General features: G+C 36.8%; 1 protein-coding gene across 1 annotated transcript in view; it reads left to right on the forward strand.

The window, feature by feature from the left end:
* GALNTL6 (polypeptide N-acetylgalactosaminyltransferase like 6) overlaps positions 1–22,976 on the forward strand; it is a 512,334-nt gene that overhangs the window by 234,151 nt on the left and 255,207 nt on the right. Inside the window, exon 5 of the mRNA XM_075709495.1 lies at positions 1,179–1,345. Coding sequence (XP_075565610.1) covers positions 1,179–1,345 — 167 coding nt within the window. The remainder of the gene's footprint in view (positions 1–1,178; positions 1,346–22,976) is intronic.

Genomic DNA, 22,976 nt, shown 5'->3' on the forward strand with positions numbered 1-22,976 from the left:
CAAACTAAGCTGCAAATATATGTAAATCAACATTATAACCTACAGCAGTGTTTGATATGCATAGTTATTCTTTCTGAAAAGTAGCAAAGATCTCTGTACTACTTTTATACCTAGAAATGGCAGGTCTAAATTTTTTTTTCCTTTTTTGTTGCTTTTGTTTGTTTATCGCAAAGCTGACATGTTTCTGCTTGTAGGGATACCTTTCTCGGGGTGCAACTTTCTCTTGGGAAATGATAAATCATTCGGTTAGTTTGTCCCCAGAGCTGAAAATGCCAAGCCGTGTTAAAAACAGAGGAATGTGTCCCTTATCCTGCTTTTTCAACAAAACATGAAAGATGAGATCCTATCAGTTTCAGTAGCCTGAACATTGTACATGAAATATTCTCAGCTATTAGGAGAAACTGAGTTACAAGGCCATTATTTATTTTTAAAGAATAGGTTTTTGCTCAAACATGTAAACAAGTCAATATTCAAAATGGTGCGGTTAAGCACTGATATTACATAGGTGCTGTTCAATTAAAATGCTGAAGGTGTGGTTCTTTCCTTTCAAAAATGAAATGTTATTTATATTTTCTTGCTTGTATCAGTCTACATCTTCAGAATCATGTGTTGTTTTATCTCTATATACAACAGCAGCAATCATTTTGTGAATCATAGATATGAAGTCGGAGTTGTATTTGTGGATGTAGTTGTTTTGCATACTGTGAGCACATGTCAGCCAGGATAATAACACTGAATTGTTTCTCTAGAGTTTATCTCTTGGTATAATAGACTGCTTTTACAAATTGTCTGCTACGGGAAAAAAAAAAGATCATTTCAGGTTTTCTTTTGCTTCACATTATGTTTCAGAATTCTTTCTGATGAGAGGATTTGTTTTCTGGAAATAGTGTTGTAGAAGATATGCCCTCTGTCATTTTGCAGGAAAAAGTTTCCAGTAAAGGAAAAGAATCTCATTCCAGCTAGTGTACTTAAATTTTGTCATTGTTCAGATTTATTGTATGTTGTAAGCAATATAAATATTTTAAATGAACTAGTTATTGTCAAATAAAAGTACTGCTTGATTACACTGTTGGATTTTGTGCCAGAAACCATGATAGCTGAATGGCCCAAATGGATGGCAGTATTTGCCAACTCAGACTTTTCAGTATGCTTATACAATTATTTTCTTCTCTCTCCAGCTGTAAGCACAAGGTGTACTTGGAAAAGCTACCCAATACTAGTATAATTATCCCATTTCATAACGAAGGCTGGACTTCACTCTTGCGAACAATACACAGTATTATCAACCGCACTCCTGACAGCCTGATAGCAGAAATCATTCTTGTGGATGACTTCAGCGACAGAGGTAAGGCCCAACTGGTTTTGTTTTAACTTGAAATTTATAATGCAGTGTGATCCATATAGAAACTAAAGGGAAGCAAAAAGTGAGGAGATCGTACCTGCTGGACTGCTTGCCTTGAAGTACTGTTTGATTGTTAGCTGGAATAAGCGTCTATAAGTGGGTTTTGTTTTACTTTGCATGAATGCTGAAATTCATGTCAAAGGGAAGAGACTGTGAACTGCTCATTGGCCTTTATTAATAAGGTATTTAGAATATATTATTTCTGAAATACTGCAAATTCTAGTGTTTCAACATTTTTTCCGTAGGCTTCACTTTTATTGAGAAAACCTATTAAATTTGACCATTTTGGATGCAACTCATTAGATTTTGATCCTGGAACTTTATTGAGTTAGCTTCAAATACTGGTACAAAGCAGCCATACAGAGAAATGAGACTCTTGAATGGCATGTGAAAAATTGCTTTGGAATAGTTAATCAAAGTTTACATCATCTATGTATAGCACAATTAAGAAAACTGCAATCACTTAATGATCTTTCCCATCGTTACTTCTTGAATGCAACACAAGAAATGAATGCTCTGAAGTTAAATGAAATTTAACAATTTCTTAGGTAAAATTCATCCCTAACAGTGATACAGAACTGGGAAATAGATGTACAGAAATTTGAAAGAAAAACTTTTAGGAATTCAAGCATGAAGAGCTTTGACTGTTTTTTAGCATTTGGGTTTTGTTTTTTTTTTAGTTGTTTCTGTTGAAACATCAGTTGCTAGTGTGTATGTTCCGAGTAGATTGATAGCAAAAAAGAGAACTGTGCTCTTTGCTAATGTTTTAGGTAAAACCTTTGTCTCAGCTAGGAGCTTACAGGAGCAGATTTCTGACCTACAATAGCGAGAAGCCCCTGGGTGAGTGAGAGGAATATTAGTAGAGCACTGCAGTGGAATCATTTTTGTAAGATTTTTTAAACTTGATATTTCAGGGGTTAGAAAGATTAATGCTGCACACATCTATCTTACCCTCTCATATCTGCTGGTTTAGTTGCAATATGTCCTTTGATGAACTGCTTCTCTATCTGTAATGTAATTTAAGTGAAATTGTAAAGTGAGTACAGTTCTGGCTAGTCTATGTTTATAGAATCTAGACTGTAGATGAAAGTTTTCAAAACAAGAAGTGTAAAGTAGCACAACAATTTTTCTGCAGGCTAACAATTTCCTAGTAGTAAACAAATTACAGGAAAGTCTGTAAGTTTGTTTTATGAGGTCTCTGACAAGTAAAAATGCTTCTTATACGGAGAGAGCAGCTATTGAGGCTATGCTTGCTCAATATGGTGATACTGTAGCTTTTTTTTTTTTAATGAAGATCATACTGACTATTGTTGATATACTTTTAAATGTGTTAATGTTTTAGAAAGCTTGTGTACTTCACAGTTATTGGAAAAAGAATGAAAGCCAGTAAACGGGGAATATTGTAACTTCTGTTGCTCTTTCTTGCCTGCCCTAGGTTAGGTTCTGCTGCTGGCTGAAAGTATTTTGGGAGTAAATATTACCTGTAATATTAATTCCTGTAACACTATAAAAAACTCCCAAATCTTCTTCATTTCTAGTTATATAAACCTATCTAACTTTTCAGTGGAGCAATTTTCAGCTGTAAGTGGTTCATATAGCATGGAAATGCTTAACATAAGTGTCCGGTTTGAAAATCTGAAAGAAACCTATTAAGATGACTTTTACGGAGCTGGGCCTAGAACTGTTGTACCATTAGGAAGATTTACTTATCTGGTTTTTGGTAGTATTAAAATAAAGATTAGAAATGCATTTTTGAATGGTTGCCAGTTTTGCACTTGAGCATATGGCCTGAAGTTGCACCAGGGGAGGTTTAGATTGGATACTAGGAAAAATTTCTTCACCGAAAGGGTTGTCAAGCATTGGAACAGGCTGCCCAGGGAAATGGTTGAGTCCCCATTCCTGGAGGTATTTAAAACACCTGTAGATGTGGTGCTTAGTAACGTGGTTTAGTGGTGGACTTGGCAGTGCTGGGTTAACAGTTGTACTTGATGATCTTAAGGGTCTTTTCCAACCTAAATGATTCCATGATTCTATATTTGGTAGCGTATTCGGTACTGTATGTTTTGAAAAGTCAAACACAAGAAAAATGTGCTGGCATCTCTACTCTGAATTCAGTAACACTGAATTTCAAGTCAGGTGATTTGTTTTGGTGCATCAGAAGCAGGTTTAATTCTTGTATTTGTGATCCTCTAAACTGTACTTAACTGAGGCTATATCATGTTTTCTTGCGCCTTTTTTTCTTTTTTGTGAAGTGGCCATGCGTAATGCAGTTGGGTTATTCTGTGTTGAAAAAATGCTGACTGATATCTATCCCCCTCCCCTCCCAGTTCATAAAATAATCTTTTTTAAAAGTGATTAAATAGATGCCATGTTTACTGTTATTAGTCCTTCACCCTTTAGTTGCTTTTTCCTAGACTGATGAGAGCAGTAAAGCAGTGTGAAAGACACTGAAGACAGATTAGGTCAGAAATTAAATGTAAGTGTGTTCAGTTGTTGTCAAAACTGATAGAATCATTGCAATCAAAGTTTACTGCAGTGTTGAAGCAGTATAATGACTGGTGATAAATGCCTCTTTTTCATTGTATAATTTCTGCATGAAGCTTCATATGTCAAATAGCTGACAAATGGCTGTTACTTTCTTTTGTGATATCAGTTACATACTATTTAAGTGATACTGTGTATGCTATACTTGTTCCACAACTCTCTATTATAGAGTTTTCTGGTAGTAACCTAAACATCATGTGTAGATAGCTGAAAGTGAGAATGGGATGTTTCAATAGCACTGTTATTTTAAAAGTAGTGATTAAATGACAAATGTTTTTGTCTAGGGTTTTCTACTAATCAAACTTTTCCTTTTTACAAAAGTCTACGAAGTTGTTACGAAAAGCCAGTCCTTGTTAGAAATACAGTAGATGAGAAAAAGTAGAAGCTTGAAAGTGGTGTAAAAGATGGATAAAAATGCTGGATCTTTTTTATTTTCTTAACTAATGCAAATATAAATACTGAAATGCACATAAAGAACTTTTGATAACAGATGATGAAAATGTTTTAGTGCACAGCCAGGTACCTGACAGTTTGCTGGTTTGTCTGCAAAATTACTTGTGTGTGTTCATTTTATTCATATTCACTTCTTCAGCTTTTGTGATCAAAACCAAAAACTTTAGATAGTTCACGCATAATATTCACCATAAATTATGACATTTAGATGTTATAAAACTAAAAGGACAGCTGCACCTTTTTAAATATCAATATAATGCAGACTAGAGACTTGGTATTAAGAGGGAGGTGAGCAAATGTTATGGAATTTGGAAGTGCAGTATTTGGCTATGGACAGATTTAATATTAAAAAAAAAACCTACATGAATATAAAAAGTCATCTGTGACAGTCGGAAGGAAATGTAAATTTAAATATAGGTACCCAAAGCTGCAAAATATGTTTCCTTATATAATTTATAGAAAGTTTATAGACTTAAAAATGATGAAGAAATGGGAGGGAGAAAATTGATCGAATTAGTGGAACTCTTTGTTTCAACAAAAATAACATTTTTGATTTACATTTGTTGTGGTTTAAGGTGGCAGGCAGCTAAACACCACGCAGCCATTCGCTCGCTCTCCCCCCCACCCCCCGCAGTGGGATTGGGGAGAAAAGTGGGGGGGCGGGGGAGGAGTAAAATTTGTAGGTTGAAATGAAGACAGTTTAATAGGACAGAAAAGGAAGGGAAAATAATAATATACAAAGTTAGTGATGCACAATGCAATTGCTCACCACCCGCCGACCGATACCCAGGCAGTTCCCGAGCAGCGATCGCCCCCCAGCCGGCTCCCCCCAGATTCTATACTGAGCATGATGTCATATGGTATGGAATAGCCCTTTGGCCAGTTTGGGTCAGCTGTCCTGGCTGTGCCCCCTCCCAGCTTCTTGTGCACCTGGCAGAGCCTGGGAAGCTGAAAAAGTCCTTGACCAGCATAAGCACTACTTAACACACTGATGTTTTAGTTGTTGCTATCAGAATTATTCTCAAACTAAATCCAAACCACAGCACTATGCCAGCTACTAGGAAGAAAATTAACTCTATTCCAGCTGAAACCAGGACAACATTGTAAACACAAATGGTGTACTGGCAAGATGAAAGGGAACTGAATCTAGAGTTTACAGGAGTTTTACCACACATAAAAGAAATACATTGACACTTAACGAGCATTATAGAAGAGAGGCAAGTATTAGATTTCTACTTAGTTTGCCTTAGAAAGCTATTGATATCAAGGGAACTGGCTATGCTGTGTGCTAGCAGACACTTAAATTTAAGAATGCTTTTACTCTTCCCAACTGATTTAGCAGTCAGTTCTTCACTAGAAACTTCCACTGAATACCTCAGTTCTAGGTCCAAGTAGCATAGCTTTTTCACAAAAGTTTAATGATGTACATACCTTTGCATACCAAGGTATGAAGAATATTTCTGACTTTTTGGTGGATTTTGGGTTGCAATTCAAATCCCTGGTTCATGCAAGCACTGTATTCCAAACTGTGTGTAAATTAAAGACCTGTCTGTTTCAGTAAGGTCATCTGCCGTGGAAAATGAACACCTTTATGTTGGAGATAACATACCTCTGTGTCAGGTGTCTCAGCAGTGGCTTTGTGTGCACCTCTGGTATCGTGAGGCTGGTTTCTGGGAAAATGAGCCTTGTGGAAAGTGGCTTTTTTCTGGGAGGGTGGTTTTTTTGGGGGGAGGGGGTTTTGAAATGGGGGGGTTGGTTTGCAGGTTTATATTTGAGGATGGGGTGTTTATTGTTGTCATAGTTTGCTCTGAAGTTATGGTCTGTTGGCAGATCTCTGAAAACATGGCAAGAAGCAGAATGTGGGCAACAGTTTTGGAGGAAAGGACAAAATAAAAAAGGAAGCAAGTTTTCATTGATTCTGTTGTGGAACAGCTTGCATTTACAAAGGAATACTAAAAATTCTAATTAATGTTTCACAACTTTGGGGAGACATAGATTGGCATAATTAATTAGTTAAACAATTCATGTAGGTTGCCAACATGTTATAGGCTTGTACATCAACCTTTATTCCTTTTGTGCTTTAATGACTTTTATTAGTATAGTCAGGTCTGCGAACTGTTACTTAACACAGCATGTGCCCATGCATGTCGAATTGACTTACCAAGCATTTTTACTTTACCCCATAGTTCTCTAACTGGTATAGCATCTATTATAAGAAAAAATAAACAATGCTACAGCCAACAATGAATTTATGAGCAGTAACAATTACCGGGCAGTTTTTTAGTTGGCAAAAAAAATTGATCAGATATGCCAAGGAAAAAAAAATTTGAAAACTTAGCAGCCAACAGTTTCTTGCAGGACAGAACTAGTTTCTGTCACTGGTAATGAACTGTTTTTTGGTGGAAAATGACCAACTGGGAAATTTTCATTCATGTTGATGAGCCAGTGCATTCTCCTTTTGTCACCTATTATGTTCTCCTATCTCTGTCCTCTTGCTTAGCTCCGTTTTCTGCACCACTACTCATTTGATTTTCAGCATCATAGTGTTCCATATTAGATAGCAAAGCTGGTGCTTTGCGCCAGCTCTCTGTTCTGTGAATAGCCCAGATTAATAATGTGCAGGTCAGTCTACAAAACCAACCTGTGACTACTTGGTCAGGGCTCGATTTAGTTGCTCAGTGAAATTCAATGGCAGAGATGCGCTTTGTTTTGTGTGAACGTGGAAGAAGATCTGATCTGTGGCCCAATTACCATAATAGCCTGCCAAACCCTTTTTGGCCATATAGAGGTTGTCTGATTTTATTATTATTTTTTAAATGTTTTTATTTAAATTTAATTTTTTGACCTGTATTTCTGTAAATGATATTGGTTATATCATACAATAATGGTAGGGGAAGGGAGTTTGTGCTAAAAGCAAAGCAGCTTTATCAGAGTATCAGATTGCACAAGTTCCTACTCAAGAAATACATGCTATTTGTTGCATGAAGATAAAATTCCCTGTATTTTACTTGCAGACAGCTAGTTTATGTGATGTGTCACTTGTGATTCCAATTTATGGATGCTTGACTTCAGATCATGGCTGGATGTAACTTTTCTGGTGAAGTGAAAGTGAAGGTTATATTGTATGAACGACTATCTTGTCATAGGAAACCTCTGCTATAGACTGCAATTCTCTGATATGGTGAAAATTCACTTCTCCAAAAATTGCTATTGTTGTCAAAATATACAATGTTTAAAAAAGAAAATCGGAAGAGGATGTTGTAATATTGTGAAAGTCAACCTCTACCGAAGAAAATACTTTCAAGTCTTTCCCTTTCCTTAAGTTTAAGAGCATGTTTTTCAAGATGGTATATAATTGCTCAATGACTTTTATTTTGAGCTGAGCTCTTTAAGGTTACACAAGTGATTTGTTTTTCTTAAATATCAATAAATCTGCACCTTTATATATCAGAGACTGTACTTTTGAACTTGGGTGCCTGCCCGTCTCTAAAAACTAAACACCCTTCTCCTCAAAGAAGTGTATGCCTGTGGGAATTGGGACACTGAACAGAACACTTCCAATAACGTCCATGCTGAATGCATACAAAGGATTATATGGACACAGTTCATTAGCACTCTTCCCAGAGACACAGTAGGTCAAGCTATGCTACTTATTAATTGTTAATGGGAAGGTGTCTGGGATTGCCTCCTGGTGCTGTGTATGGCCAAACTGGCTGCAGCTAGGAAAATGTGCTGTGACGTGCCTTTCCTTTGAATAGAAAGGGTATAACTAAAAAGTGTTTGGTAGGAACAGAAGTCAGAACCTGGACAAGACGTACTGGAAGTGGGAGGAGAGCCCTAGCTGCCATCAGTGGTATGTGTGGAGGCAGCAGTGGTGATGAATGGAGGGGCTGAGGACCATGATTGCTCCTGATGGCAAGTTAACAGCTGCCTGACTGTCTATGGCTTCTCAGAAAGCTGAGAAACAAGCTTTTATAAATACAGAAAAATAATTCTGTGCAAGTAATTTTATGGCAATATTTTGTGACAAACCACTGGGTTTGTATTTGATGGTGAGGGTTGTTGTGGTGGTGGTGTTCTCCATGCTGTGGTGATACAGGATATTGAGCGTATTGAACATTGCTTATGTGGTCAGAACCCTTTGTGGCAGAATATAAAAAAAAAAAAAATAGTGGGAGGAGAAGGGCAGAAGCAGAAGCATCCCTGCTTCTACAGGTGTTACTAGCCTAAAAATAGGGGTTCCAAGTGAAGTTACAAGTGCCCAACTGCTGCTGAGTAAGGTTAATGAGCTGGGGAGAAATGCTGTGCTTATGAGACTAGACTGCTTTTGGAACTGATGCTAGCTTAACTGTCTCTCTGGCATTATATTGTACAGGATAAATCTCTATCATAGGAAAGCTGTGCTGGTGCAACTTTCTGCTACCTACATAAGATCTCCCATGGTTAGAAGTTTATACAATAGGAAAAACTTCAGAAATCACCTGCTGTACAGTAGGATAGACTGAACAAGTGTTGAGAGTTAAAAAGGAATGGGATAAAGGTGCACAGAAACCTGTTGCCTTGACCGAGTAATAAACTGAAATAATTCAGTTGAAAAATTAAGGCTAATTCTGTTTTAGCTTTACAGATGAAAATGATTTGTTAGTGCTGTAGTATACGTACATCAATATTTACACAGTGCACTTAAGTCAAGCTGACTTCAATATACAACAGTCCTTGGTGCAGACTTGAGAGATCTGCTTCATTTTGAAACGGCTGAGAATGAAAATAAAACTAGCGGTGAACATTGAATTTGAAACACGCTTACTCTAATAGAAGGCATGAGGAGTTGCATTATCTTTTTCATCGCTATATTTTGTGTATGACATTGGCAAGAACTTTGAGAGACAGCCAGTGTTATTCCTACGCCAACACCGAAATCCGAGTGTGGTGTTACAACTTTCTCAAGCAAACTGCTCGGTATTGTTAGTAAAAGGAAACGTCAGATAATAAGAAAATAAATGCTAATAAAAGTCCTTGGATAAGGCTTGGTACTTGATTTAGCTCTGAAATATTTGAAATGGTAATTTTTTTTTTTTTTTTACGAAGGACAAACTGTGAGAGTCTGTGTGGAACTGTAATGCAAACAGCGATTAAACAAGTGTATGCTTTTGCAAATGGAATTCTGTTATTCCCCATCCCCCACCAGGTTTACCCAAAATACAGCTCTGCCACAGAAGTTTCTGGTGAAAAGCATTGTTATATCAGTAGGTAGTGGTTCACTGAAGTATGTTTCCAATCGGCTGAAAGTGCTAGGCCAGATCTTGCCATCTTTTAAAGTAACTGGAGACCAGGGAGCCTGGAAGTGGTTTGCGAGGAGCAATCTGTGCCTGCAATGTAAAATGTGAAGGATTAAGCATACAGACTTGTCTTGCCACAGAAGAGCACTCTCAGTGTTTACCGTTCTTGTATCCTTGAGGTATCTGTCCTTGTGGTATACCATGGACAGAAGAGAGACTGCTGAGAACAAGAGGCAATACTGCATCTGCTAGACCAGCCCGCTTTTTGCCTCTTAACCTGGGAAGGATTAATGAGCTGTTAGTAATGAGGCTGCTCAGTGACCTTATCAATTACAGTATGATTCTTGCAGTAGACACGATACCTAGAAAAAGGACTTGCAAGTGAATCGGTGTCATCCAAAAGTCATCCCAAGTGTAGATGCTGACGCCCTAGGTATTTGAAAGCTATAAACTTGAGAGAGCTAACATTGCTATCTTGAAAACTCTTGTCAAGTTAAGCATGCCCTCATTAACCACAGTGTTGGCAGGTATTTGCAATACTAGACCTAACTTGCGTAGACATTATGTGTAAGAAAGTAAGTGTGAATCCACATACCTATTACATTTATAGCTGAATAGTTATACCTGAAACACATAACCTTACCAGCTGGGAAACTTATTGCTGCAGTCAAGTAATTATACACAGGTAAAGGTAGATGTTTTCTACTCCCTAAAGAATTTGCGGTGGCATCACTCCTGCTTAATGTAACATCCTGGAACCCAGAGTGATCCCAGCAACTTCAGCTGCACTGTTCATATCGCTGATAGGGTAAGAAAACCTTTACAGGAGCAGAGTTTAATGCAGCATAGTTTTGAAGTTATGTTGACCTTAATGTTAGCATATTACTGCTTCATGTGCACTACATCAGAAAAATTATGAGACCAACCCTCATATAAGGTTAAAAGTTAAGTCTTTTTATCCAAAGTTGATAAAACAATACATCACTATGTTTAAAAGGAGATTTAAAAAAAAAAAAAAGCCAAATAGAAAATGAAATATTCAATTTCAAGATGTCTATATTGACTAGAGATCTAGCTAAACACAGGATTTACATTTTTATACTTGGGGTATCAAGCTATAAAATGCCTCTTTCATTTCCTCTGTAATGCACTCACACAGATGTTACTTGAATTTTATTAAACTTGGGCTTGCTTCTGGTCAAAATAAAGTACTGTTAGTGTAACGGGTACAATTTAAAAGATACCCGAGCATGAGTTGGAATAAACTGATTTGAATCCATAATACCAAGTTTTCTGTTCTTCACTGTCCATTCTCAATTTTGATTATTTAATATTATGATTTCTGTTATGGGGTTTTTATTCTAAAATTACAGAGTACAGGCTTTTGCCTTCAGCTCCTTGATATGTAACTTGCAATAGCAGTTTCATTACTGAAGGCATTCTGACTTGACAGAATGGCTTTACCAATGGGAAAAGAAAGGGTTGCCCTGAGGTTGAGGAGAGTTCAGCTCAGCAGAATAATGGTCATTTTGAAGGTATCTGCAGCCCATCTCAAAATGCTTTTCATTTGCTGCAGCAAAATAATATTGTCATGTTGTGAGAAAGGGAGAGGTGGGAAGAACTTCAAATAATTGAAACTGTGCACTTCACCTAGACAGAATTCATTGGGAATGTGGCTGCTGTGGGAGAGATTTAGAAGTTACAGAAGCTCAGTTGGTTAGAGCGTGATGCTAATAATGCCAAGGTCACGGGTTCAATCCCTGCTCACTGCAGGGGGTTGGGCTAGATGATCTCTCAAGGTCCTTTCCAACCCAAAGCATTCTATGATTCTACTCCCACATCCCAATGCTGCCTGCACTCAGGCAACTCAAATGCAACTCAGCTGTAAAAATGAAAACACCAGTCATACAATATTAATACGAAAACAAATTTTTACTTTTCACATAGTTTCTTGAATTGGTTATAGTGAATAAGCAATTTTACTTTTTGAGTAGTTGTGGAGTCAGAATACAAAGGTTGCGTTTCCACAAGCTCTGTATTGGTCAACTTTTCTCGGCTTGCTCACCCTATGAAATGCTTGCTGGGTGTGCATCACGCTGATGGCTGTAGGACACATCTCTTTCTCATGTGAACGTGCAAAGAATTTTTAAGATAGAAACAAGGTGGTAGCAATGGGCAGCCTGTACTTAGCAAGGTTGTGTCTTCTGTGCGTCAACTTCTAAAAATGTTTATGCCATACTTGTATGGAGTGTCATTCATGAGATATCTGAAGTAGATTCTGAAATAAATCAGTATATGCACTCTGAGTAATCTTGAAATACTAGAAGCATATTTATTCATGTAGTAAATTAAATGCATTCTAGTTTTGTGCTCTTTTTTTGTATTTTCCACTACACATCTCAGCTTTTATTTACATTTTTTTAAGGTTAAATTGAATTATGGCTGAAACTAAATTATTTTAAAATTCTTCATGTGGAATACTCAAATGGATCTCATAAATAGGAAAGAAAATTTCTAAACCTGAGTAAACATTGGTTTCTACATTCGCTTTTCTCTCAAACATCAGCTGTTTACTTTCCACTCGAAAAAGCATTACTATATTGCAGTGATACATTAAACAACTTGACAAGAGACTTGAACAATTAGCTCATGGTTACCTTCTTCAGCTATTCTAATTAATGAACTATGGAAAAGATGCACATTAGTAGCTGAAAAATTGGAAAAGATAGAGTCCTTCCACATCTCCCTACATTCCTTCTTCTCTTTTAGTGCTACAAGTCGAAGCAAATTTTTTAAAAAAAGTCAAGTTGATGCTATGAATTAGGTGATCTTGGGAATCTCATTGGCATTTAGCAATTCTTAGCTAGTACTCCAAATGTATTACTTCCACAACTTCAGTGAGTAGTGTAATGAACATGATAGTTAACTTCTACATCTTTGGATGATATGTCTCCTGAATAAAGTATTCAGCATAAGAACCTGTAGTCAGATGATGTGGGATAGCAGTTGAAGTCCATTGCTTTGGGCCTCTTGCAAACAGTCCATGTAAACCAATCAAATTTTCTTTTCTGGGTGGTTCTTTGTTATTAGATGTCAGGAGTACAGGCCTGAGACCTTATATAGTACTATTTGTCATGAGCTAATCAACCAGGTTTTGCCCTAGTATCAACATAAAGGGTTCTTGCCAAACATTAGTTGTCTGTTATTTAGAAGCTTTCTTTTAATTTAAAATCAAAATTTATTCATTATCTTTTTCATACCTGACTTGTTTCAATGTTATTCTTACTTTAAATAACTCGTTATCTTCTCATTGTATACAGAAAAGACTAGAAGCTTTCAGTTTTCAAAGTTAAATGCAGTTTAATAAGGTGTGACAAGCTTTTGAATTAACATCCTAGTAGTCTTTCTGAAGATGGTAGTTTGTTACAGTCACTGTTGTCTTAATTGCAACATTTGAGTTCACCTAAGTAGACTAAAAATATCTTTCCCGTTTCCGGAATGCAGACTTTAAAGTAGGCTTATAATCACCAAGCAAAATATTAACATCCTTAAAAGAACAGGCAATAGCATTGTGCATGCGATGAGTTGCATTTTATGAACCTTACAGAAAATAATATCAGAAAAGTTTTTACATTATTTTACTGTATTAGAAATGTTTAGTCGTTTGGTTTGTCCCCCGCCCCTTTTTTTTTTTTTCCTTCCCATTAGCAAATCATGGGCAAGCCTGAGATCTACTAATATGATTATTCTAAATATATTACCAGTAGTACAAATGAGTTGTTACTTTCCTGTTCATTCACTGGTACCAAACTTGACATACAGGCAAGAAGTAAAGGTAAGGTAAAGGTAAAGATAACCAAAGCAGGAAATTATGATTGTCACTTGTAAGAGAATTTTAAACTCAGAGTTCTGGTAGCAAAACACTGTGTATAGGCCTGTAAAAGCCCTTACAGTCAGATACTAGGTGTAGCTAGTAGCTTCTAATAATTTCTCTGGGAGATATCTGGGAGAATGTTGATTTCGTTGCTAAGTATATGATTTTTTTTCCAAACTAAATGCCAGTGTCTTTTCTATACTGCTTATACGTAGGATTCTTAGTGAGTGTTTAATTTTCAAGTCTTAACACGCCCTAGAGAAAGAAAAATCCTGTAATGAGTTTAACAAATGAATGCCTTCAAAGCTTTATATGTGAGGAACAAAGGTTTGTCCTGTCCTATTAATTTGGTAACCGTGACAAAATCAGAAATGTTTAAAAAGCTCTAATAGCTATTCTGACCTTGCTTCAGACATAGAGTAAAACAGAAAATAATTTCAGTTTCCATTAAAGCTCTGGTATATCCTATTTCTGTCAAAACAAACAAATAAAAAAAGCCTACAGAATATTTTCTATGAGTATTAAAAGAGCTGCAATTCATTTGTATTCATTTAATGTCGATGCTTTTCTGTTGAGATAACACAATACATAATTTGACAGCATTTGTTTCTGATGATTCTTTCCTGGCTAATGGCAAGCAGTTCCACCATCATCTGTATTTATTTAATTTATTTCTCCTGCATAAATGAAGGCCCTGCTGCCAAAAGCATCTATTTTGTTTAGTGTTGTGTGTGTTTATGCAGATTTTTATTTTGTGCAGTCAAAAATCAAAATTGTACTTATGTGTGTTTGTTCATTGCTCTGCGCATCTTGGATGCTTCACAGGAGGCATTAATGACGTATGGAATTGTCTAGTTACAAATCTTCTTGTACAAAAATACAATTATAATTCTGATTAGCTTGAAAAGGAATATTTTGTTGCTCTCAGAAATCACTACCCAGACATTTCAGTCAACTTTGGGGGCTTTTCTGTATGTGCTGTTTTCCCAAATTGAGCTCATGCATCTTTCAGGCAGATGGGCAATTTTATGAGATTTATAAATGGCTGAACGCTTTAATGGATCTGTCATGCACAGTTAGTTCTTTAAATGTTGCTGATTTGCCAACAAAACATTAATAACCTGAATCTAGCAATTATAAAGGATTTATTTTAATAGGACTGGGTCAAATCAGGCTTTCCAAATTAGAATAAGTTCCACATACAGTGGAAAATTTTGGTGAAGACGACAGTGCCAGAAGCAAGATGATTTGGTACATACCATGAGCTTTTGAGTATTCCCCTCTGCCTTCCCAAGTTACAGATACAAAAGCTTTTTCCATGGGGATAGTGATTTTGGGTGGTGGGTTTTGCGCCCCCCCCCCCCCCCCCCCCTTTTATCCTGTTGTGTGCTTATGCATTGTGAGAGTACATGCTTCAGTTTTTTGCAGCTTCACAGGGCTGCTGCATAATTCCACTGAGACACAGACAGCACATAGAGGCAAACAAATCTGTTGATTTCATTTATGGTCAGTGACTTAGCAACCTTTGTTCACCTGCTGTAGGAACCCCCATATCTGCCCTTCCCATGCACAAATTCAAGAAATAAGCATTAGGACAAATGCTTCAAACCTGGAATGAAGCTAATAATGAAAATAAAATGCATACATCTGTCAAGAAAAAAAAAAAGTTTATGAAAAGCTTATATATAATGTGAAGCTTGTTTGAAGGTAGTTGGTATTATTTTGTTCCATAATGTAGCACCGGCTGGAGAGGTGAGCAGACCACCCAGGTTTGAGAAAGGCCAGACTCCTGCAGTGTCTCAGCAAACCAGAGTGCACTGAACAATACGGAAAATCCTAACCATTTAGAACAGTAATTGTTAGGGATTTTGCTTTTATGTGATAGGCAGAACACTTCCAATTACACCTGTAAAACATACTGCAAATACGTGCATGGCATTCGGGGATGCAGAGTTCCAGTCTCTGGTGATTTCTGGTTTTGGAAGCTTGAGTGAGTGTTGCTATTGTCAGACAGGTGTGTAAGGTGGGGGGGGCAGGGTTGGTTTGTTTCCTTTGCTTTGTTTTTTAAAATATGAGCTAATTTCTCTTACTGCTAGGTCAGGATACTTTTCCACAGTATTTTCTATCTCTGAAGAAAAATCATCAGCGGGAATGCATAGTATTAATTTGCAGGCAAAATGTTGATTCCTTATTAGGAACCTAATAATCTTCAATAGGTGGAAATCTCTCAACAAATCTGGAAGAGGATGTCTGGCTAAGGTCTGGGGCTTTTTTCCCCTGCGTTTGAAGGGCAACACACCTAATTTAGAAAACAGAGTTGACATTCTTTGTAAAGGGTGCTGTTTGTGCACAGCTATCAAAATAACAAACTTGTTGCTTTAGATTTAGCAGGATAGACACGAGTTTGCTGTCTTACTCCATTTCTGCCTCATTTAATCACAGAAGAGACCCAAATTAATTATCTTTAGATGTTTGAAGGTGTGGAAGTCTTTTGAAGACAGCCCTCCCATGCCTCATTTTTCTGATTTTTCTGATGTCCTCTAGCTATACTGAATAAAGTAGTTGCCTGTTCAGTCCCGTATTTTATTGCAAGAACTGTAGGATTTGATAGCTGATGCTTTCTCTTTAAGAATTTCTAAATGTTCTGATCAACTAATTGGTTATCATTGCCTGTAGGGAATGCAGCCTGTAAAATGGCTGGGTGAGAAGGGGGTGTTTTATGAGTGGGGAACCTTTCTGGGTATCATGTGTATCCGGTAATCTTAAAGGCCAAAATATCATTAAAGTTTTCTTTCTGACAAAAATGAAATTATATATGTCTTCCATTTCAAAAGCCACTTAATGTATCATCCTTCAGATTGAAAATTATTATTGATGGAGAAGGCGAGTTAAAGGAGAGTTAATAAGGCATAAGATTTCTAACTTCACTGATATGTATGTGTAGCAGTTGTTTCTGCTGCAGCTCCACAGAGTGGCTGTGAGCAACTTCCCTTTGCCTTTTGCAGCATTTTCTGTATTTGTGGTACAATATTTCTAGTCAAAAGGCAAGACGCTCATGTTTAAGACAATTTTGTAAATATTCTAACTTCATAACGTTTCTTTTTTAAAATACCTTATGCAGTTTTAATGGAAAGCGATGGTGCTTTAAAACATGTTTCAAGTACAAGTGATTCATTTAGATGAGACTTGAAAAAAATTACTTAAGGATCTTAGTCCCACAGTCTGTTCCATAAAGTAGATCCAGGTGTGTAGAAAGAAAGAGATACTGTGTACAAACAAATGTAATGATACTGAAGTCAGTATCCTTTAGGACTACAGAATATTTAAGAACAAATGTTAGGCTTGTTCTTTGAGTGGTTTACCTATTGCAATTTTTAACTGAAGAAAGCAATGGTAGATTATGCTAATGAATGGAAAAAGGAAAATAATCCTAATTTGTATTTGAGTCTAAAACTATTGCTGTCCTTGAATAGACTTGAAAACACTAATTTAAGTGCTTGCTTCTTATCTGCAAACCTCCTTTTTCTCTTTTTCTATTGGCAGTTTGATATTAATTGTAGGAAATAGTTTTTGTGCTACAAACTGTAATAATACATGAAGATAGCATTGGCATGTACTGCTGGGCAAATTAAAATATCTGCATCTAGTCGGAGTGTTATTAACAGGACCTTAAATGTGCTCTTTTGACATATTCCCTGTTTTTTCTCCTTTGGAAGAAAGTTAAACATGCTCTTAACCAGTGAGTGAAAATCTGGATGCCAGCTGTGAATGTAAGGGCATGAAACATAAAACAAATTGACAGTGCCACCTACACTGGAGGCCCCCCCCCCCCCCCCCCTTTTTTTTTTTGATGTGTACTCCTGTAGTACAGGTGATTACATTTTAAAGGTAATTGATGGCTATTACTTTTGAACTGAATGGATTATTTCTGTAAAGTCTTGTAAGTGTTGCTAGTTGAGGTAATTTTAATGGAATTTAGAGCTTCAACAAGAACTGTGAGCTAATTTCTTCTTCCCTTTCTCATGTCCCCACCCTTTTGTTTGATTATTTGAGTTTTTTTGAAGTGTTATCTGTTTCAACTTTGTTTCCTTCTTGGAGTGGGCAACTTATGCTGTACCTGCCAAATGCTATATATTCTAAAATGCTACGACTTGATTATGAATGACAGTAAAATAAACAGTAGTTACAAAAATGCAATTAAAAGCAAGTTTTCTTTATTTCAGTGGGATAGAGTTTGGGAGCCCTTTAAAGAGGTGTGAAACTCTGTAAACTGTATGCAAACATTATATAATAAACTATTCTATGCCGTTTGTTGGCCACAGTGTCAAGTCTTCATTTTTCATGTGAACAATCACTTGGATTCCACTGCGCCGTAGTGGTTTTTGTTTGCCCTCTTTGGGTACTTTCAGAATTCACATAAAGACCAGTAGAACGGATGGCCTTGTCCTACTATAAAACAATTATGTTGACTGAAAGAGATCTGTGATGAAATGGCTTGTATCTCTTGAAGGATATCTTACTAAGCTGGCACATACTGGGTTCAATTTTAGCAACCTGCATTAGGTCAGAAAAAATCAAACCCAACGTACCCAAGAACTCTTACCCCCAAAAAACCCCACTCAAAATCCCCAAGAAACAATCCACCCCCAGGACTATAGGCTACATTATGAAATCTTCGGAAAACTGTGGGATAGTCATCTTGCTTTCAATCCGTTTTGCAATCAGTTTTCGTTTAGGCAGATGACGTTTTATTTCAGCTGCCTATTAACTAGGCCCACAGGGTAGAGTCACCTTCTATTCCAGCATATTGGCTGCCTGACGGTCTCTGCGATGTGAAAATAGTAACTCGCGCGGCACTCCTGTGTTACAGGAGTATGTGCTGTGAGTATGCTCACAGCATGAGCTGTGAGGCAAGTCAGGGGCACAGTGGTCCGACTGCATACTAGTCTGTATGAAACAATTTTTAACTTTAAGGTGCCAGTCTAACCTCTCTGGCTATTATAAATCATACTGCAGGTGCATGCATGTTTCTTTGGTAATGCATCCTTTGCAGAGTGTTTCTGTAAAGCCACTTAAAGGTGTATGCCTTCTTGTCATAAAAAGGTAAATATGGATGAGGTAGCAGAACCCTGCAAAGTTACATCCCTGTATGCATACAACAGAAGTCGTAGAGGAGAAACAGAAATTGTCTTTCTGCTTCCTGTCTTCATTCTCCTCCTTCAGGCTGTGTTCTTTAGCATTGCAGGAAACATTTTCTCGCTTCTTTTAGATATTTGTCCAAAAAAGAGTGTCCCTGAAGCTGAAACCCCTTCATAGCTATGGAATGGGCTACAAAATCCCAGGGAACCTGAATGTATTCCAGGTTTCAGTAGTTGAGGAGAAAGAATAGGGATGGTGGTGAAGTCATTCTTGGAAAAAATGTGTGTCGAGGGGGATCTTGATCAGTACAATCTAGAGGGAGCTGAGGGACAAGAATGAGAATCTGTTTTGCAGGAAATGGAGAGGGGGATCATAGTAAAAAGGGGTGACTGTTAGAAAAACTCAAGTCAGACCAGAAACACAGTTCTGGTACAATTATTTTAAACTTTGAGATGCATTTGCTTTTTCACTTTTATCTTTCTGCAAAAGGTTGCATTTTAAGATGAATCAGCAGTATCTTAATTTCTCAGAGTATTAATCGGGTGTTAATCAGATGTCTAAAAGCCAGTTCCCATTTGCTGCAAAGGTAAAAGCAGTTTTTCTGATGATACACAAATACAATATACAACTGCAGTTCTTCCTGTCTGCTTTAGATAGCTGGACAGAGCTTTGGAATGATAAGGTTACACTAGTGTTTCTGACTAGTATGTGATATATAAAACTCACTGGTACAATATGTCTCTAACATATTTGTGAGTGTAAATGGAATTATTTAAGTATTAGCTGTAAATATAAACATTCTAGTAAATTTAATGTTCCCAATCACAGACATACTTAAAAAAAAAAAAAAGTCTAGAACTATGAGCAATTTTGCTTGTTTGACAGTAGCACGCTCATTTACTTAATTGACTGTTTTATTCAAAGTGATGTTGTGAAAAGTATTATATAATGCTTTCTAAATCATTCAAAGAATATCTTGCTGTAAAAATATTCTTATTGAATGTTCAAAAAGAACTTTATGGATTGCTGCCGAATATATATATTATTTTAACTCTGCTTTTAGAATTATTGCACAGAAAAAAACAGTAATATTAGATTTATGGAAATTGTTCTTGAATTCAATTACTCTTATTCATTTGTGAATGTATAAAATAAGAAAGATGTTTAGTATGTGTGTTTTTTGAAAGAATAAGTGTTCTAAAATTACCAAAATGAGCATGCCTCTTCTGTGGCATGCAAATTCTCTCCTTTAAATTAGTTACAGAAATGCACTGTGTGAAGAAACACATTAAGGCTTTTATGAGCAACACACTTGCTTTTACCCAGCTTCATAAGAAGTATTACTGAAAAGTGCTGAAATGGGCATTCTGTGTTTTCTTTCATATTTAAATAGAACTAAGTTGCTTCAGGACTGAGGTCAGTGTCTCTGACCAGCTGCCTCGCTGCTTCTCATGAAAGTGATGGTTGGCTGGCTGGCACCCAGACCTGGCCAAGCACAGCAAATGCAGAGGGAAATGGATTAATATGACTGGTAATAATAACCTGCAAATCTGATTTTCCTTCTTTGCATAAGACTGAGAAAGTGCAGGAGCTGATTAAAGTACTTAGATTAAGCCATGAGAAATCAAAGAGATGCAGAATGGCTCATTTCTGGGTCTCCGGTAAAGCAGCTCTGGGATGATATAAAATGCCATTCTTTGCTGTTTTTCTGCATGGCTTTGGGGGACTAGTAGTTGTCAAGGCGAATTGAAGTAGAGTGATTGATGTGTTAAAGTAAAAAGTCGGTGATGTAATCTTCATCCCAGAAGGCATGTTGTTCCTTGGTATATCACCTGTTTTACAAGGAAAGGCTTAGAGATTGATTGATTATGTATGAGGAAGAGTAAGCTAGAATTAGCCAAGAGAGTATAATATTCATGTAGACAGTTTCCTTTTAAAATTGAACCACAAAAAATCTATGCAAGTGATGATAATGAAAAGCAAATAACCTTAGGCTGAAACATAAGTGAGAAAGTTGTTGTGTGGAAAAACAAGAAACAAGCTGTCTTTGTATTCGTTGTAACAGGAATGTTTGTTTCCAACTATAAGTGGATCTATCTAATGTTTGTCCCTTCTGTGTTGGGCAACTTTGTAAGGCACTGTATTGGATGTGATGGCATCTAGACAATAGTGTTTCAAAAGGCATTAAGATGATATTGTTGCTTTTATGTTGTGTATCTTTCTAATGAAAATTGCCATTTTAATTCTGACTTCATAATTCATATGAATGATATCATATGGATATACACAGTTGTGAAATGTGGCATTATGATTTTTGCTCTGTGTTCTTTGAGTTTTAGTGCTAGGTGGCTGTCTTCTGGAATTTCTTTAGGGGAAAAAAAAACCCAAAAACAAAAACCACAAACCAACAACCAAAATGAAAAACTTTGTATTTAAAAGAAAAATTAGGTAATAATACATCTTATTGATTCTTACATTGATTACATTATTTCTTCCTGTTTACGTCAGTGGGACTCTGGTGTATAAAGCTGTCTAATTTTATGCTGAAAGCTGGTGAGTGATGGGTGCTTTTGATAAATTGTATTTCCTCTCTGATCAGTACAGCTAAGCACTGTGACTTTTGCTGGGTTAGGAAATCTAAGAAGAATTTAGGTATAAATGGAAACCACATACTCAAGAGTTGAGCAAAAATTAAAGTACAAGACAATTAAATATAATTTCTGGGAAACAGTCAGAATTTCCCTTGGACATGTCAAGTTATTCCTTTTCAGTTGAGCAATCTGGTATAAGAAACTTATTTTTAATTGGAGGATGTCTTAGAGAGTTTTTTACCTTAATCCTCTTTTCAGCTTTTTAAATTGTTTTTAAGATCTGTCTTGAATTTCTTTTCCTGATATTGGACATCTGTAAGCATACTTAACTCTGAAGCCTTTCTTGTCTGCCTGATGTTTTGATATCGTGCAGTACCTTTGCTTTGCCAGTGTCATAACTTAATTTTATTTTTGTCTTTTTCCAATCACTTTTCAACAGGGAAACCAACATCATCTTATCTAATTGAGCAAAATTAACTTAGCCTTCTTAACATTCCTGTTGCTTTGTATAATGGTCTCATACCAGGAAAAGCATCTCATTCACTACTTTGCCCACAAGTACCTCTAACCAGCTGGAATGCTAACCCAGCAGATAAGATTATGCATTTGAGAAGCTTTATGCCAAACTGGTATTGCTGCTGTTGGTATCCAGCGATCTTCCACAGGCACAGAACACCTTATTGTGAACACCTTATTGTGAACACCTTATTGTGAACACCTTATTGTGAACACCTTATTGTGAACACCTTATTGTGAACACCTTATTGTGAACACCTTATTGTGAACATCTTATCAGCAGGGATAAAAAAGAGTTGCTGTAGGAACATTCTCAGGTAGACCTCAAGATTTGTGTACAGTTATGCCTGTTTTGTGTTTTAAACTCTGCGCAGTTCCCCAGCACTCTGATCAGATCTCTTGCCTTGCCAGCAGTTTATCGTACAGCAATTAGAAACACTCAGTTTGTGGTGCCTCGAAGCACATGGTAATGACTCCAACGTTTGAACAGTAAGACAAATGTTTGTTGGCTGTGGGATGCAATGAAAACAAGATGTGTGTGAAGTGTGGTGTAGTATAGTGGCACAACACAAACAATGAATAAAAAGGAAAGTTTAAATTGTTTTCACGCAATTTGTTGGAGAAGGTTAGGGCCTTCCCCTTATGCCTGTGTTTTATTCCTGTCAAATACCCACCATCTTGAGAATATGGCTAATACTTTAATGACCATGTCCTTCTCCGTTCCTTTTGTTTTAATGGCCGCTGCAGTTTTAGCTTCTGGTTTAATCTCAGTTGTGTAGAGGTTACAAACCTTAAGAAAATTGTTTTGGGTGGGCATGCCACGGCAGGAACTAAGGTAGGGTATACTTTTTTCATTAAGCCTGCATTCAGCAAAATGAAACATCTAGGGATGATATTTTCCCTGCAGTTTACAATACCTTGAGTGTCACTATACTGCTGTTACGGCAACTTATGCAAGTATCATGTATTGGAAAAAAGTTAACAGTATAAATGCTTTTATATGAATAAAGCTGTCCACACTGAAGTGATACAATCTTCTAAAGGGGTTTCCTTAATTGTTTAATGCAGGATAAACACTGAGGTGAATCAAGTTAGGCTTGTTGACCTTACACTGAAGTGGAAGCTCAGCAGCTATGTAAAGCAAGTTGCTTCCATAATTTGGCTGACTTTATTGGCAT

The sequence above is a fragment of the Pelecanus crispus genome, chromosome 4 (genome assembly GCF_030463565.1).
Source record: "Pelecanus crispus isolate bPelCri1 chromosome 4, bPelCri1.pri, whole genome shotgun sequence".
Classification (NCBI taxonomy): Eukaryota; Metazoa; Chordata; class Aves; order Pelecaniformes; family Pelecanidae; genus Pelecanus; species Pelecanus crispus.